The 13,665-nt window shown below is 47.1% G+C and overlaps 1 protein-coding gene across 10 annotated transcripts in view; it reads right to left on the bottom strand.

Annotated features, from left to right (window-relative positions):
- Positions 1-13,665, bottom strand: part of LOC117591952 (protein grainyhead) — a 46,457-nt gene that overhangs the window by 6,270 nt on the left and 26,522 nt on the right. For 6 of the 10 annotated variants that reach the window (XM_034285368.1, XM_034285369.1, XM_034285370.1 and 3 more), the window contains 8 exons: positions 8,886-9,059; positions 8,166-8,819; positions 7,745-7,968; positions 7,397-7,559; positions 5,090-5,201; positions 4,420-4,514; positions 1,693-1,749; positions 512-610 (listed from right to left, as the gene is read on the bottom strand). In XM_034285368.1, the coding sequence (XP_034141259.1) occupies positions 512-610; positions 1,693-1,749; positions 4,420-4,514; positions 5,090-5,201; positions 7,397-7,559; positions 7,745-7,968; positions 8,166-8,819; positions 8,886-9,059 (1,578 nt within the window). Of the gene's footprint in view, positions 1-511; positions 611-1,692; positions 1,750-4,419; positions 4,515-5,089; positions 5,202-7,396; positions 7,560-7,744; positions 7,969-8,165; positions 8,820-8,885; positions 9,060-12,880; positions 13,121-13,665 lie in introns of those variants that run through there. The other 4 variants (XM_034285372.1, XM_034285374.1, XM_034285375.1 and 1 more) reach the window with 3 other exon arrangements.

The following is a 13,665-nucleotide window of genomic DNA, read 5'->3' as shown; positions in this document are numbered from 1 at the left end:
CAAAAGGTAAAGGTAGCAGCAGCAGCAGCAGCGGCAGCGGCAGCAAAACAAGGGCATGGATATGGCAGGGAAAGGATGCCGCAACCCATACACGCGCATGTATGTGTGTGTGTCTTTGTATCTGTGTTGGCCATTTACTTTTGTACGCGTTACGCTTTCCACTAAAGGCTGCGCTGCCTGACGGACAGGAGAGTACGATCCCGATCCCGAGACTGAGACCGAGACCGAGCCCGAACCCCAAGCCATGTCAGCATCGTTGGTGCCCCCAATTCGATAAAAGTCGGATGCAACAGTAGAAGGCAGAAGAGCAGCAGCAGCAGCAGCAAGTGGCAGGCACAGATGCACAAACACAAACACACACACAAGCTGAGAGTGAACCAGCACGTAGGCAGCTTTTAGTTAGCTCATCAACCTGTTGCACGTGGCAGCGGCAGCGACTGCTTCTGTATGCGTAATTATGTAGCAGGGACTGGGATCATCAGACTCTCTGTTGCGAAATAAAATCACTTACCTTATCGCAGAAGACCTTTATCTGACAGTAGCCCCGGTGGAAGACGGCCGCATCTCTGGGGTCCTCGAATGTGTCGATTTGTACGTGCAGCGGCAGGCCCTGAAAGAGAAACGAGGAGAACCATGAGCAGGGGATTCGTATTAATATCACACACATTCAAATTGCAACTAGCTATGTATGTAGTAGGTGGGGCAAGGTGGCAGTAGCAGGAGACTGCGAACAACAGATTGGAGCAGCAGCAGCAGCAGCAGCAACCTTGCAACAGCTGCAATTAGCCGTTGTCATTTGGGTTTTGGGGCGTTGCCGGTGCAGTTGGGGCGTGGCTCAGTGATGTTAAACTGCCAACATCCGTTGCATGTGTGTGCAACATATTGTGGCAAGTGCATAATTTGATTTGGCTATTGCCTACACAAATACACAAAGCAGCTCTGGCTCGGACTGGGGCTGTACCTTACAGCGTTCCCCCTTTCCGATTTCCTTCTTTAATGAAAAGCAACGAGACTTCGCTCCAGTCTCTCCTTCTACTTCTTCTCCGGCGTTTGCCTGTGTTTCTGTCAATGAAATATCAGACTTAATGTACGCATTACAACCAGCGCAGAAGGCTGTAGGATGGGGCCCCGGTCCGCTCTAGTTGCGGCCGAAGATGGAGAAGGAGCCAAAGAGAAATCCTCATCCTACGTAGCCATCGTCTGATGGAGGAGCAGAAACGCGGAGGATGGAGACAGGGGCAACGCCGGCTGAATGCTGATCTTCTTTTTCTGGTCTGGCCTGCACTGCCTCGCTGGCCTGCATTGATTCTCCATTAACAAGTTGGCATTAAATTGGTTATTACTTAACCCATCACTGGCCAGCATTCTCGACTCGAACTGAATTTCATTTACACAAAAGATGCGACGTGCAGATCGCATCGAATCGCTGTGGAAGCTAATCAATCGATAATTGCTGTATCGATTTATGATTACCATATATCGTTGGGCATTCAATTGATTGGTCTCTACAGAGTGCCTCCAAAGTGTCAAATGAACTTTCACTCGGTATGAAACCGATACGATTATTGGATCACAAAAAAATACACTGAGAACGGGTCACAAGTGAAGCCTTTTAAATTGGTTTCACGCTTCGCCCTTTACCCTTCACCTTGTTGCTTGTTGTTTTTGTTAAAGAGTTTTTTTGTTACTCACCTTGACTCCTTTTTGACTGCTGAAATCCGTGCTCAGGCACTGAACCGCAATGTTGATCTGTTTTCAAAGAGAAAGAGATGGAGAAAATGCCATAAAATATACAAATGTAAACAATTATGAACATAAAAAGAAAATTATCGGATGACAAAAAAAAAACACACGCTAAAAATGCTTCGACCGCTATTAGAAGGCAATTGTTTTCTCTCTATTAAGTCGATGTCCTCTTTATGCCCACGACAGTTTAAAACATTCCAATCCGCACAAACACACCCATACACTGGCATGCTCTCGAATACGCAGAAAGGTGGAAAGACAATAACAAGGCAATACACAGAGGACCATCATCAGGCGACCATTCCATCGATGGCTCGGACCAGAGGCCCCTCAGAGCCAAGTAACGAGCCACAGGCCAGGCCGGGCCAAGTCAAGTCGAGACTTTGTATCGCATGGCCATCCAATTCATTTTTAGTTCGACTTCGATTCAGTGCGTATTCTGTGTGTGTGTGTGTGAGTGCGTACCAATGTGCGTGTGTGTGTCTCTCTCTGAAGGCATTTTAAGCATGCCAGTCCAAGTCCGAGTTCGAGTCCAAGTCCGATTTTGAGTTTGAGTTCGACTCCAGATGAGCTGCAGACGAGTGGACAGAAGACGGCACAGAGAGACAGAGAGGAAGGGGAGGCAGACAGACACACGGACGGAGAGACAGTCGGACAATGTGCACGCGTAAGAAAAAAAAAAAAAAGAAAAGAAAATCCATCAACGCAAAAATACCAAAGGAAACAATCTTAATGGTAAAAGTGCAGCAGCAGTCGCAAAGTTGCAGCCTCCACGACGACGACGACGACGTCCACGATGAGACCACGACGACCACGACGAAGATGTGGACGAGCAGTATTTAATGTGAATAATTAGCGGGCGCGTACCATATAAGAGGAGACGCATGACAGTAGTGGAGAGTGGAGAGCGGAGAGCGCAGAGCACAGCACAGCAGAGAGCAAAGCGCAGCAGCAGCGGCGGTGGAGGGGAGGCAACGAAGCACCTGCGTGTCGGTGCGTACGAAAGTTTTGCCGCTGGGAAAGGCATTGCCAACACAGACAGAGAGACGAGACGGGACGTGCACACGAATGCAGCTGGCAAGATGCAGCAGCAGCAGCAGCTAACGGCATAAAACGAAATCGACATTATGCGAAGACGAAACGAGACGAGGCGAGACTCGCTCTCACCCCCTCTGCCTCTGTCTCTGCCTCTTTCTCTGTGTGCCATTGCGATGTCTCTGGGATTAACATCTCAGCGCGTAAACAATTTGTAAATAAAAAGCTCTATCAAATGATGGCCATGGGAGGGGGGAGGGCAAGTGAGAGGGGATAGGCCGTGTGTGTGCCTGTGTGTGGGGAGCGCGACAGGCGATAGGCGACATGCACTTATGGCCAGCTCCAGGCCCCGCTGCCTACCCACCACATCTCTTGCCTACATCTCCAAGTCGGTTAATAACTGCTGACCAATTTGGCAGCCTGGACAGGAGTGGAGTCACTGAACTTGAGTGGAAATCAATTCAGTTTTGGCATTTGTTTTTTTTTTTTTGCCCCCGTCTCGGGGAAATTGTGCCCCTCTGTGGCATTCGAGCTGGCGGCTAAGTGGACAGGTGGGCAGTCGGAAATGAAGGGGGGTGGCGAAGTATACGCAATGAGAGGGCTAATACTGCTGCTACTGACTGTTGCTACTGGTTGTTGTTTTCTTGGTTAAAAAGTTTCTGCCTTCCGACTGGCGCTTGTCGCAATAGAATTGCAAATATTTCCAAACGATTAAAATGCTTGATAATTGCTAAATTAAAACGCGGTGGGAGCCCAGTTGCAACCGCAGTCGCAGTCGCAGCCACAGATACAGATACAGATACACTCGCAGTTCCAGTCAGACACTGCTGCAACAGTCAGAGCCAGAGCCAGAGCCCAAGCCACAGCCACAGCCAGAGACTAGGCTGGGGATAAAGACTCAGACTCGGACACGGCGACTTAGTTCCAAGCATTTGCCTGAGATTGCCGAGTAAGTGATTAAAACTAAGTGTCATAAATAAATAAATGCATAAATTATTCTTTTAGCCACAAAAAAAAGAGTACACGCCGGACAGTGAGCGAACTGGGCGGCGGAAAGGGATGGCAATATGCAATGCCGGGCAATGGCGACGGACGGTGACGGCGACGGTGACGCTTGCTGAATAATTTGCGTTTGGCTGGCAATTGAAAATAAATCAGAAATTAATTCTTAGCACAAAGATACTTCGACTGGCACACAGATGCACACACACACGCACACACATAGAGCGAGGATCTGCTGTCTTTGTCTGCCGCATGAAAGTGTCGCGCAATGTTTTTTTTCAGATTTTTTAATTGAGGCGGCGCTCGGAGTAAACAAAATGGAAGTGCGGGAAAAACACAAACACAAACACACACACACACTCGCATAGAAGTAAGCAAGTAAATTCTATGGAGTGTGGACTGTGGGATACCCTGTTCTTGGCTGAAACTTATGGGAATAACCCTGGCATAGAATGCATCAAAGATCTGCAGATTTCTAACTCTTTCTATCAAACCGAAGAAAGAGATCTTCAGCTTCCCGAATGACAGAATACCTTCGTAATAATCCCCCCCCTGGTACAGGCTACTAAGGGGAGCACAGCCATAACGAGGATTGGCACAGAATTGAGATCTGAGAGATCTGAGAGCAGAACTTACCTTGGCGGAGCTCTCGAGCGGATTCCAGTAAACGGCGATGGCATTGTGCGACACTTCCTCGATGCAGCCAACCAGGCCAACCGAGTTCTTCGTATCTGCAAAAAGAAGAGCAAACGAAGAAGATGATGGTTAGTAGGGGAACGGAAAAACAGAAGAGGCAAAAAGCAGATGAAGCAGATGAAGCATCAGAAATGCGGCAAGATGGGGCACACACAGAGGAGGCACTGGAAAATATGTTTGTATTAACAATTAAGGAAATTTCTGCGCAGCCGTCCAGTGACAAGTGCCTAATGAGTTATGTTTGATGGCCAAGGCACTGCGTGGCAGCATTGGCAGCAGTAGAAGCATCTGCCGCGGATGCGCTGCTGTTGCAACCAAGATTATCTGCAATCAAACAAACGGAGCGGACTGGAGTGGAGTGGAGCCACAGTCGGAGCTGAATGCGCGTTTATCAATGTCATAACTCTCCTGGAACGGTGCGGGCCTTTCAATAAAAAGCAACAATTTACTGCTAGAAATACTAGACAATACAAATGGACACTCTGCCACGGAACGCTGCTGGACTTCGCATTGGCTTTGGATTGCGAATGGGTTGTGTGGTGTGGTGTGTGGTGTGTGGGGTGTGGGGTTGGGACTTGTGTTGGGTATTCCTTTTGGTTGGTTTACGCACCTGCATCCAAGATTCTTTGCTTCACGGAATGCTGGCGACTGTGCCAGAATTGCCAGGCCTTGATCTCATCTTCGGGACTCTTCTCCTCGCGGAACATGAGCATGATCACACTCTGCAAACAGATACAAGGATTCAATTAGCTGAGTCGTAAAGGCAAACAAAATCTTAATTAACTAGAAGTAAAACATAAAATGGTTAGCGAAGAGTTTCTTAATCAGAATCTTTATCAATCTGCCATGAATTTATTTGAAAGGATTTAAAGCAAATACAAAACTCTCTCTCTCTCTCTCTCTCTCTCTCTCTCTCTCCAAGAAATCTCTTTTCCAAGCAGCCAAAAGATTGATCTCTATCTGTAAGGATACGGCATGTCTGTTCTGTAATCCGTTTATACTATCCCATAGATGGGCACCGTTTCTACTTCTCTCTCTCTCTCTCTGTCTGACATATATACGTTGTGACACTCCACTCACAACTCTTCGGATCGCACCCTACGCCTTTTAAAGTCAAAAGGATTAGATGCCGGCACACAAAGGGACGAATTCGATTTAGCAGAAAAATGTCCAACACATTTTGTATCATCTTTTTGGCTGGCTGCTTCGCTACCGAGGAGAACCTCTGCTGTTGTTTTCCCAGCATTTGCATTTTCTCTCTATCATTTATGTGTTTTTATTTCTTAGATTTTGAATAATTAGTAATTCCTTTTTTTCTCTCGAGGAAAGAAGCGCACAGATACTGAAACAGTTCCCAAAAAATTAACGAGACAATAGCCGAAATGGCAAGCAACCCCTTTGAGGATCGCATCGGATCATCGTCATCCATCGTCTTGGTGAAGGGAGGGCTGAGGTGGGGTGCATGGCAGTGAAAACTGATTACAGCATAAATATTTTTGTGTGTTTTCTTCGGATCCCCGGGACGTCGTTTACTTTTTTACATATTCATGGGCTAATCAGCTCGTAAATTATACTCGCTTTTTCTTTGGGTTTCGTGCTCTTTTTTATGTACCCCGTTAGAAATGGACATCAGACTCCGTATGCAAATGCCCCTACGGTTATATTTATATTTTTTTTGTTGGGTTCTGTTCGGTTCATTTGGGTTTTCATTTTCACATTTACGTTTTTGGTTTGAAAGTTTTCTTTCTTCGGGAAAAGGGCGCGCTGCTCTAAACAAATAAACTCGTAAATTAATTTTGACACTTTTTTGTCGAGCCTTGCAAAATATGGCAGTTTTATGGTAATACGAGCCAGAAGGAGCAGACACTCTTCTCTGCCCGATAGACACTCTGAATATCTGAGATCAGATCTAAGGCAAAGGCAGACTGGGGGCTGAAGCTCAGGGGTACGTACAGATGTATCTCAAGATCTTTTCGTTTCATTTGGTTATTTTTTTGCTGTTGCAAGTTTCCTTCTGTGCGTATGCAAATGGCAAGGGCTTTGGCTTCGGATTCGAATTCAGATTCGGATTCAGATTCCTTCAATTTCAATTGTTATTTACTTAACCTCCGCTTCCACTTCCACTTCCACTTCCTCATCCACTTCCACTTCCAAATCTCTCGCGGCATTTCCTCAACCCATTTACCACTTTCAACTGTAACTTTGAGATGTCATTCTTTGGGCTCTCAACGGTTCAGTTTACAATTTGCATTTGCATTTCAGCTCGTCCTCGTCCTCGTCCTCGAACGCAGACGTGACGCAGACGCAGACGTCATTTAAGCTTATCTGATTGATGATGTTGATGGGTATTGTCCTGCTCCTACTCCTTGCGCTCTACTTCTTCTCAGGCTCTAGGCTCGAGGCTCTCGTCCTGAACAAACATTGACGCGGCCGAATGCGAGTGAATTGCTGTTGAAAGGCGAAGGACTTTCAGCAATTTGCATTGAACGAAATATTCAAATTCTCATCAGACAGAGGGATCGGTTCGGTTCGGATCGCTCTCTCCTCTCCCAGTATCATTTATCATCGGACTGTGTGCCCCTAAGCAGGATATGGGATGTGTGTAATTGAGCAAAGGGGTGGCGATCGCACCTCGGGGTAGGACAAGATCCAAACACACAGACTCCCTGACAAATAGCACACCCTAAGGCCCAAAAGGGGTTGGGCAGCAGAGATCTCCCAATTCTGTTTCCGTTCTTGTTTCTTGTTCCTTTTTTCCTTGTTTCTGTGGTGTTGATGGCATAAACAAAGCCGCCAATGAATGGAAAACAAGCAGCAAGCGGACTCTTGATTGACAAAGCTCCAAACACAATCCTCGAGCTCAAGCCTCCACTCCCCTTTCCCTTACAGATCTACAAGAAATGTACGTGGCACCTACCTTAACCGTCGTATTCTTGATGGGCTTATCCGCATCGTGCACATACTCCAGCGTGATCCCATAGAACTGGCCCTTGTTGATGTAGGTGATGCGATCGTCCTCGCGCCTCTGTGACGAGCTGATGGGGCTCTCCAGGTGATAGCGGAAGCCAACATTTGTGAATCTACAAGAAAACGGGGAAAGAAAAGCAAACAGATAGAGATCGTAAGTAGGGTTGAGGAATATACTCTCTTTCTGAATTGTAGCATCTGAAATCTGAGTCCGTTTTGGAGAATATTTACAACATTAAGTTGAACTTAAATGGGATCCTTCAGCCCCTCCCCTAGTTATATCTTTTGTAAAACTTACATTTTTGGTATTTGTATTTTATCGGCATCGTTCTGGCGGCCAAAGTCGTGCCAGGGCCGCGAGCGCGTCGAACCGTTTGTGCTCGTGTCCACCAGGGAGGTGGTGGGACTGTTCTGGCTGCCATGCACCACTGTCCGCTGCTGGATGCTGTTAACGGACACGGGTATGCTGCCATTGGCATCGATGAGGGTGCCCGGCTGGCACAGTTCCGTGTAATCGAAGGACTAGAAGATGATGAAGGATGTTCAGTAAATTATCGCAAGTACAAATCATATTTGATAAGCTATAGTTTAAGTCTAAGTTGTTGTTGCTTAAGTTACTGTTCTAACGGACACGCCACGCATTTCTCTTTCTAGTCTTTGGGTCACCTAAGTTCTGTGGGGATTCTTTTGTTGTGATGGTGGGATGTGTGTGTGTGTACCTGCTGTATGTTGGTCTGATCCCGCGGCGTGATGGCATCCGTCCCGATGCCCGAGTCGGGACTGGGCAGGTCGACGGTGAGTCCCGCCGCCGTTATGGCCTTGGCATAGAGTGGCGTGCTGCCGCCCCCCTTGCCGTCCTGCGGATGGTGGTGCTGTTGCTGCTGCTGTTGGTGTAGGTGCTGCTGGTGTTGGGGCTGTTGCTGTTGTTGTTGCTGCTGTTGCTGCTGCTGCTGTTGTTGCTGCTGGTGGTGCACGCTGACGCTGCTCGTGAGCAGTGTCGTGGTGGTGGGCGGGGGGGCGTTGCCTGTGAAGCGACCCTCGTAGGTGACCACTCCGCCCGGCTGCGACACCGAAACGTCCACGTCGCCGTAGATGGAGCGCGTGGAGGCGGGCACATAGCCGCCCTGTCCGTCCGGCGCAAAGTACTCCCGGTAGTAGGGCTCCGTTATGAAGGTGGTGGCGGTGGTGGGCGGGGGGCCGGGCGGCAGTCGGCTGGCCGTGTACATTCCATAGTCGTTGGCGGTTATGTACGGCCCCGGGCTGGGGCTTTGTGCCTGCAGGGAGCCTGCGCCGGCTCCAACAGATCCGCCTCCACCGACGCCGCTGCCGCCGCCTCCTCCTCCCGCGCCGCTGGCCGTGCTGGGATGTGAGGTCTGCAGGTGGTTTGAGGTGTTGGTTGGGGTTGCTGGGGCACCACCTCTCGCTCCACTGTCACTCACCTGTAGGTAAATCTGTGTGCCGCCCGTGGTAGCATACATCTCTAGTTCGGTGGCAGGACTACTACTGCTGCAGCTGTTGGTTCTGGTGGTGCAGGGTGTGCTGGGACTGTGTCTGTGGCTAATCTCGCTAATCTCAGCTTCGTCGGCTGGTGGCGACGCATCCACGTGCAAGATCTGAGGGAAATGTGCGTTTGGTTTTGGTTTTGCTTTGTGGTAGGGCGAATTCTTAACACTAAAATGCTTGATTGGGTGGTGGGGGCTGCTGATGGATCGATCTCCGCTTCGAGCATTCATTCTGGCATTGTGTTTGTGTGGCTAATGGCCAAGCATTTCATGATTGATGACTATAACTATATGGGGCCCCGCGACAAGGTCACAGACAGACTTCGAGTCCAAATCCGAGTCCGATTTGGACCCAAACGAGGCGGAGTGAGGTGACAAAATTGTGCGTGAATCGTGCACGTTCTTTGACTTTTCTTTGGGGCCGTGTGTGTGTGTGTGTGTGTGTGATTCATGCAGCGGCAGCCGCGTAAACAGCTTATTGGAAATAACGTCAACAAGTACAGTTTATAATAAAAGGCCATAAAAAAAGGCACATACGAAATGAAACACAAATGAAACACAGTCGCCGTCGCCTTTTGTCGTTGTCGTTGTCGTTGTCGTCGAGCGGAGTGGAGTGGAAAGAAACCAATTAAAAGAAAAAGAAAAAAAAACAACAACACAGAAAAAAGCGCGAAAAAAATCAACATTTATATACAATAAACACATATACATGCATATATTTATATATGGATGGTGTATATGCATATATGTTAATTATTATTGCTTTTTTTTTTTATTGGTCGCCCGAAAATGTCAAACGTTTTCGGAGACAAGCCGCAGCACAGCCACAAATGAGGTAATACAGAGCAAAGTGTGGTCCATCGCAGATATATACGAAGATAGACTTAGGCTGGGCCTGGGCCAGTGTCTCAAATCAAAATTAGCAGCTGCCTGATGATTGCCTCTTGGTCTAAAGAAAGTGAAACCCCCCCAAAAAGAGACACGAATCGAGCCACACCAGACGTCACTCATTTCTTGGCCTTTGATCAAACCGGTTGCCCTGAGTCTGTTTTTTGTTGGTCTAATTTCAGTTACACTTTTCGGGCCACATATTGGACACATTTTGGCTTTGGGAAAAGAACCTTTGTAACCGTTTGTGTGGTATTTGCCTTTTGGTTCGAGAAACCAACGAAAATGTTGCTTACTTGTTGTGCGTCTTTCAAATTTAAATTTATACAGAGGCTGGCTTTTGTGGCGGTGGCTCTGTGGCTCTGTGTCTCTGTGTTTTTTTTTGTATATTTTTCGGCTCGCAGTCGACGTTGAAGTCTCTTGTATAATTTAGCATCGGTAAAAGATTCTAGCTGCGAGCTAATTAAATTTGTTCATCAAAATCAATTTGCATTTTAAGCTTTCAACCTGCAACGTCAGAGAAGGCCTTGACGCGGGCCGATGCCGATGCCGATTCCGATGCCGATCGACGAGCGATCGGATTGGAACGGAATGGATCCGAATGGATCGGATTGGATCGATACACCAGCAGCAGCAGCGGCAGCAGCAGCGGCAGCAGCAGCGGCAGCGGCAGCAAACAAAGATTTCATTTTCATTGCTTTTGGCTCTGCTCTTCTTTGTGGTGGTGCTGGTGCGTGTCTCGCGATGCCCAATCGCATCTGTATCTCCATCTCTCGCGGTGGCATGGGGATGGGCACGGGGATGGGACATGGGGAGGTCATATGAGTAGCTGTCGTCTACCCATATCCGACTACGACTGCGACTACGCTTAATATTTATAACTATAGAAGCCAGCGGTTATGAGACGCGTCGTCGTCGTCTCTGGGCCTTTAGAATTATGCTAAGCAGCGGCGACAAACGTCAAGCGGCGGTTCTGGCACATATTTATGCATGAGATGAGGAAGAAATAAAAAGCAGCAACAAAATACTGTACAAAACCACACACAAAACACTGACAAAAAATAACAAAATATTTAAATAAAGCCAATTAACTATTTTAATGCCTTTTGGAATGATAAAAAGTGAAACTTTTTTTTTCCTCTTCTTCATACAGTCCAGCGTTTTATGAATATCGTTAATTCTCGGAAATAAACCGAACGAAAGACGAAAAACGAAAAAACAAAAAAACCAGAGAAAAACCAAAAAGTGAACGAAAAAGATTGTTTTGTTAAAAGTTGACTACTTTAATGGTGCCCCTTGATAACGTAATTGATGTTCTGGCAAAGGAAAACCCATGACTAAGAGCCCTCAAGAATTGTGAAGGAAGGAAAGACGAAGTTGGCACAACTAATACAATTTTTGTGGCTCACGATTGTGTCTCAATATCATCAATAGTTCAGTTGTGTTGAGGCTTTTCCATAAGCAGTCGCATATTTCAGACTTGTGGCCCTACAAACTCATATTTCATATTTCCATTAGTTAGATCATTGTTCATTCACATTCCAACATTCAATATTAATGGTTTTGTTATTCAAATTTCTGTGTGGTGTTTTCCATTATTGAATGGTTCCTGGAAATCGAAACTGAGTTTCGATATGGTCGGAAGTGTACTAAAGAGAAGAACTCATCTTAGGAACTGCCAGATTAAATTTGATTTGCTGTCAAGTGTGATTCAGTCGCAGTCTCCATATTTGATTTCCCAGAAGCTGAATCTCTTTCATTGAGGCAATTTGCTAGATAAGACTAATTTCTAGTGGCAAAAAGTGAGATGCCTGTGTACAGTGAATCACTGATAAGTCAGCCGGTAGATAGTAGAGCAACTAGAAGGGCAAATTGGTTTGGATTCGGCAGAAGTAAGAGAGGTAGGGAGAGAGTTGTTAATCCAAGATCTCAATTTGTCTCTGTTGGCGGGTCTAATTATTACACTTTCCGGTGCACAGACGGTCGGTCGGTCGGTCGGTCGGTCGGTCGGTCGGTCGGTCTATGTGTCGTTCGGACGTATGGAGATCAATAAATTGCCAACAGCAAAAACAAAATGATATAAAATAAAAAAAAAAACCATTTTTTTTCTGATCTTTGATTCTGTGCCATAAATTAAGATCGAGCGAAACCTTAGACTTTAAACTATGCAAGTGTGTGCGTGTGTGTGCTGCGGTGTGTTTGTGTGTATGTAAATTAATAAGACAAATATTAAGAATAATTAACTGTCAATGCGAAAAGTGTACGATAAATTAGAGTGCACCGCAATTTAATATTTATTTTCGCATTTCGAGTTTGTGTTCCCCACTGTGAGGCGATGTAGAGGGGGTGGGTGTGGGGTAACACCTGAAGAGAGCAATTAAGGTTCTGCTCAATGAATTTTCTGAGCCACACACACACACACAAACACAGACCCGGCCGCCCCAACCGAAAATCATTGAATCAAGGCGATAAAAGTCCAACTGTTCGTTCTTGTTCTCCATCTCCATCTCTATTCCACTATTTCTCTCTCTCTCTTTCTCGCTTGCTCTTTGGCCGGGCCGCAATTGCGCGCCAAACAAAAGACTTGAGCTGCGAACTTGTTCGCTGTGTGGGTGTTGAAAGGCAACGCGTTGCGAGTGAGCTCCAGCTGGTGCCGCTGCACGCCCACACACAAGTATGACGCTTGGCTGTCGTTGTTACTGTTGTTGTTGCTCGTGTTGCTTTGCGCGTGTGCGTTTGTTCAATTTGTTGTTGCTGTTTGTTTGATTCATTGATAGTTGTTTTGTTGTTTGTGGCGCACGTTTTGGATTGCAGGTGGATCGGGGGATACGATCCCATTTGATACGATAGGGTATGGTATGGTATGGTATGGTATGTTATGGTATGGCATTACTCTCGACTGCATCAGCAGCGGCAGCAGCAGCCCACACATTCCAATCAAGCGGCACTCATAACTACAATAACTATATGTGTATCACATGGTACATATCATGTATCAAACAATATGCAAATTGATGCATATCGAATTCGGTCACAGAACTCACACAAATGCACGATGCCCGATCGATTCGCACTTACGGTCGAGAACAGTAATGTAATTGAATGTACTGATCCGCTGCGATCCACTGTTGCAATCACAGGGAGGGGTAGATACCGATACACGAACACGGATTACGTTTGTGCGCTTGCACGGTATTGCGCGGACGAAACATACGCGAGCGGTGCGGTACTGCTCAAAAATCAGACGAATCGAAAACGATCCTACTCCGACAGCGTGATACGAATGAATGACGCCGTGCCGTGTGGTTGAGGCTGTGGCTGCTGCTGAGGGGCCAGGTATGACAGCGTCGACGTCGGGCTCTGCTGACAGCACACACACACACACTCTAGCACCTGGTTGCGTCGGCCAGTTGGACCAGCGATCAGCATTCGTACTCACTCACACTTGTGCGCGCAGCTCATATCAGTTCAAAATGGTTGGAATCTGTAGCTGTCGCAATATTCTGACATGTAAAAGGAAAGGGGTGAAGTGGGGAGGGATGGCCGGACAGGGCGTTACAAGCACTAAGCAGCAGAAGAAGTTGTTGCTGCACTTGCACCATTCATTGATCCAAATCCAATCACAGGAAGAGCGCAAAACAAGAAAGAGAGTAGTCGAAGGGGCAGCGGTAGAGGTGAAGATGGAGGGAGAGGCAGCCCCAGCCACCGGAAGTGTACACTTATCCCCCAGCGATTGTCGCCCTGAGTTTTGCTACTGCAATTTCCCACCAGTGCAGAATTGTTGCCTATTGCAAGACATTTAATTACAGTTTACTGCTTCTGCTGTCCA

Source organism: Drosophila guanche, unplaced genomic scaffold (genome assembly GCF_900245975.1).
Source record: "Drosophila guanche unplaced genomic scaffold, DGUA_6, whole genome shotgun sequence".
Classification (NCBI taxonomy): Eukaryota; Metazoa; Arthropoda; class Insecta; order Diptera; family Drosophilidae; genus Drosophila; species Drosophila guanche.
The sequence above is the reverse complement of the archived record's forward strand: the minus strand, read 5'-3'. Positions and strand labels throughout refer to the sequence as shown.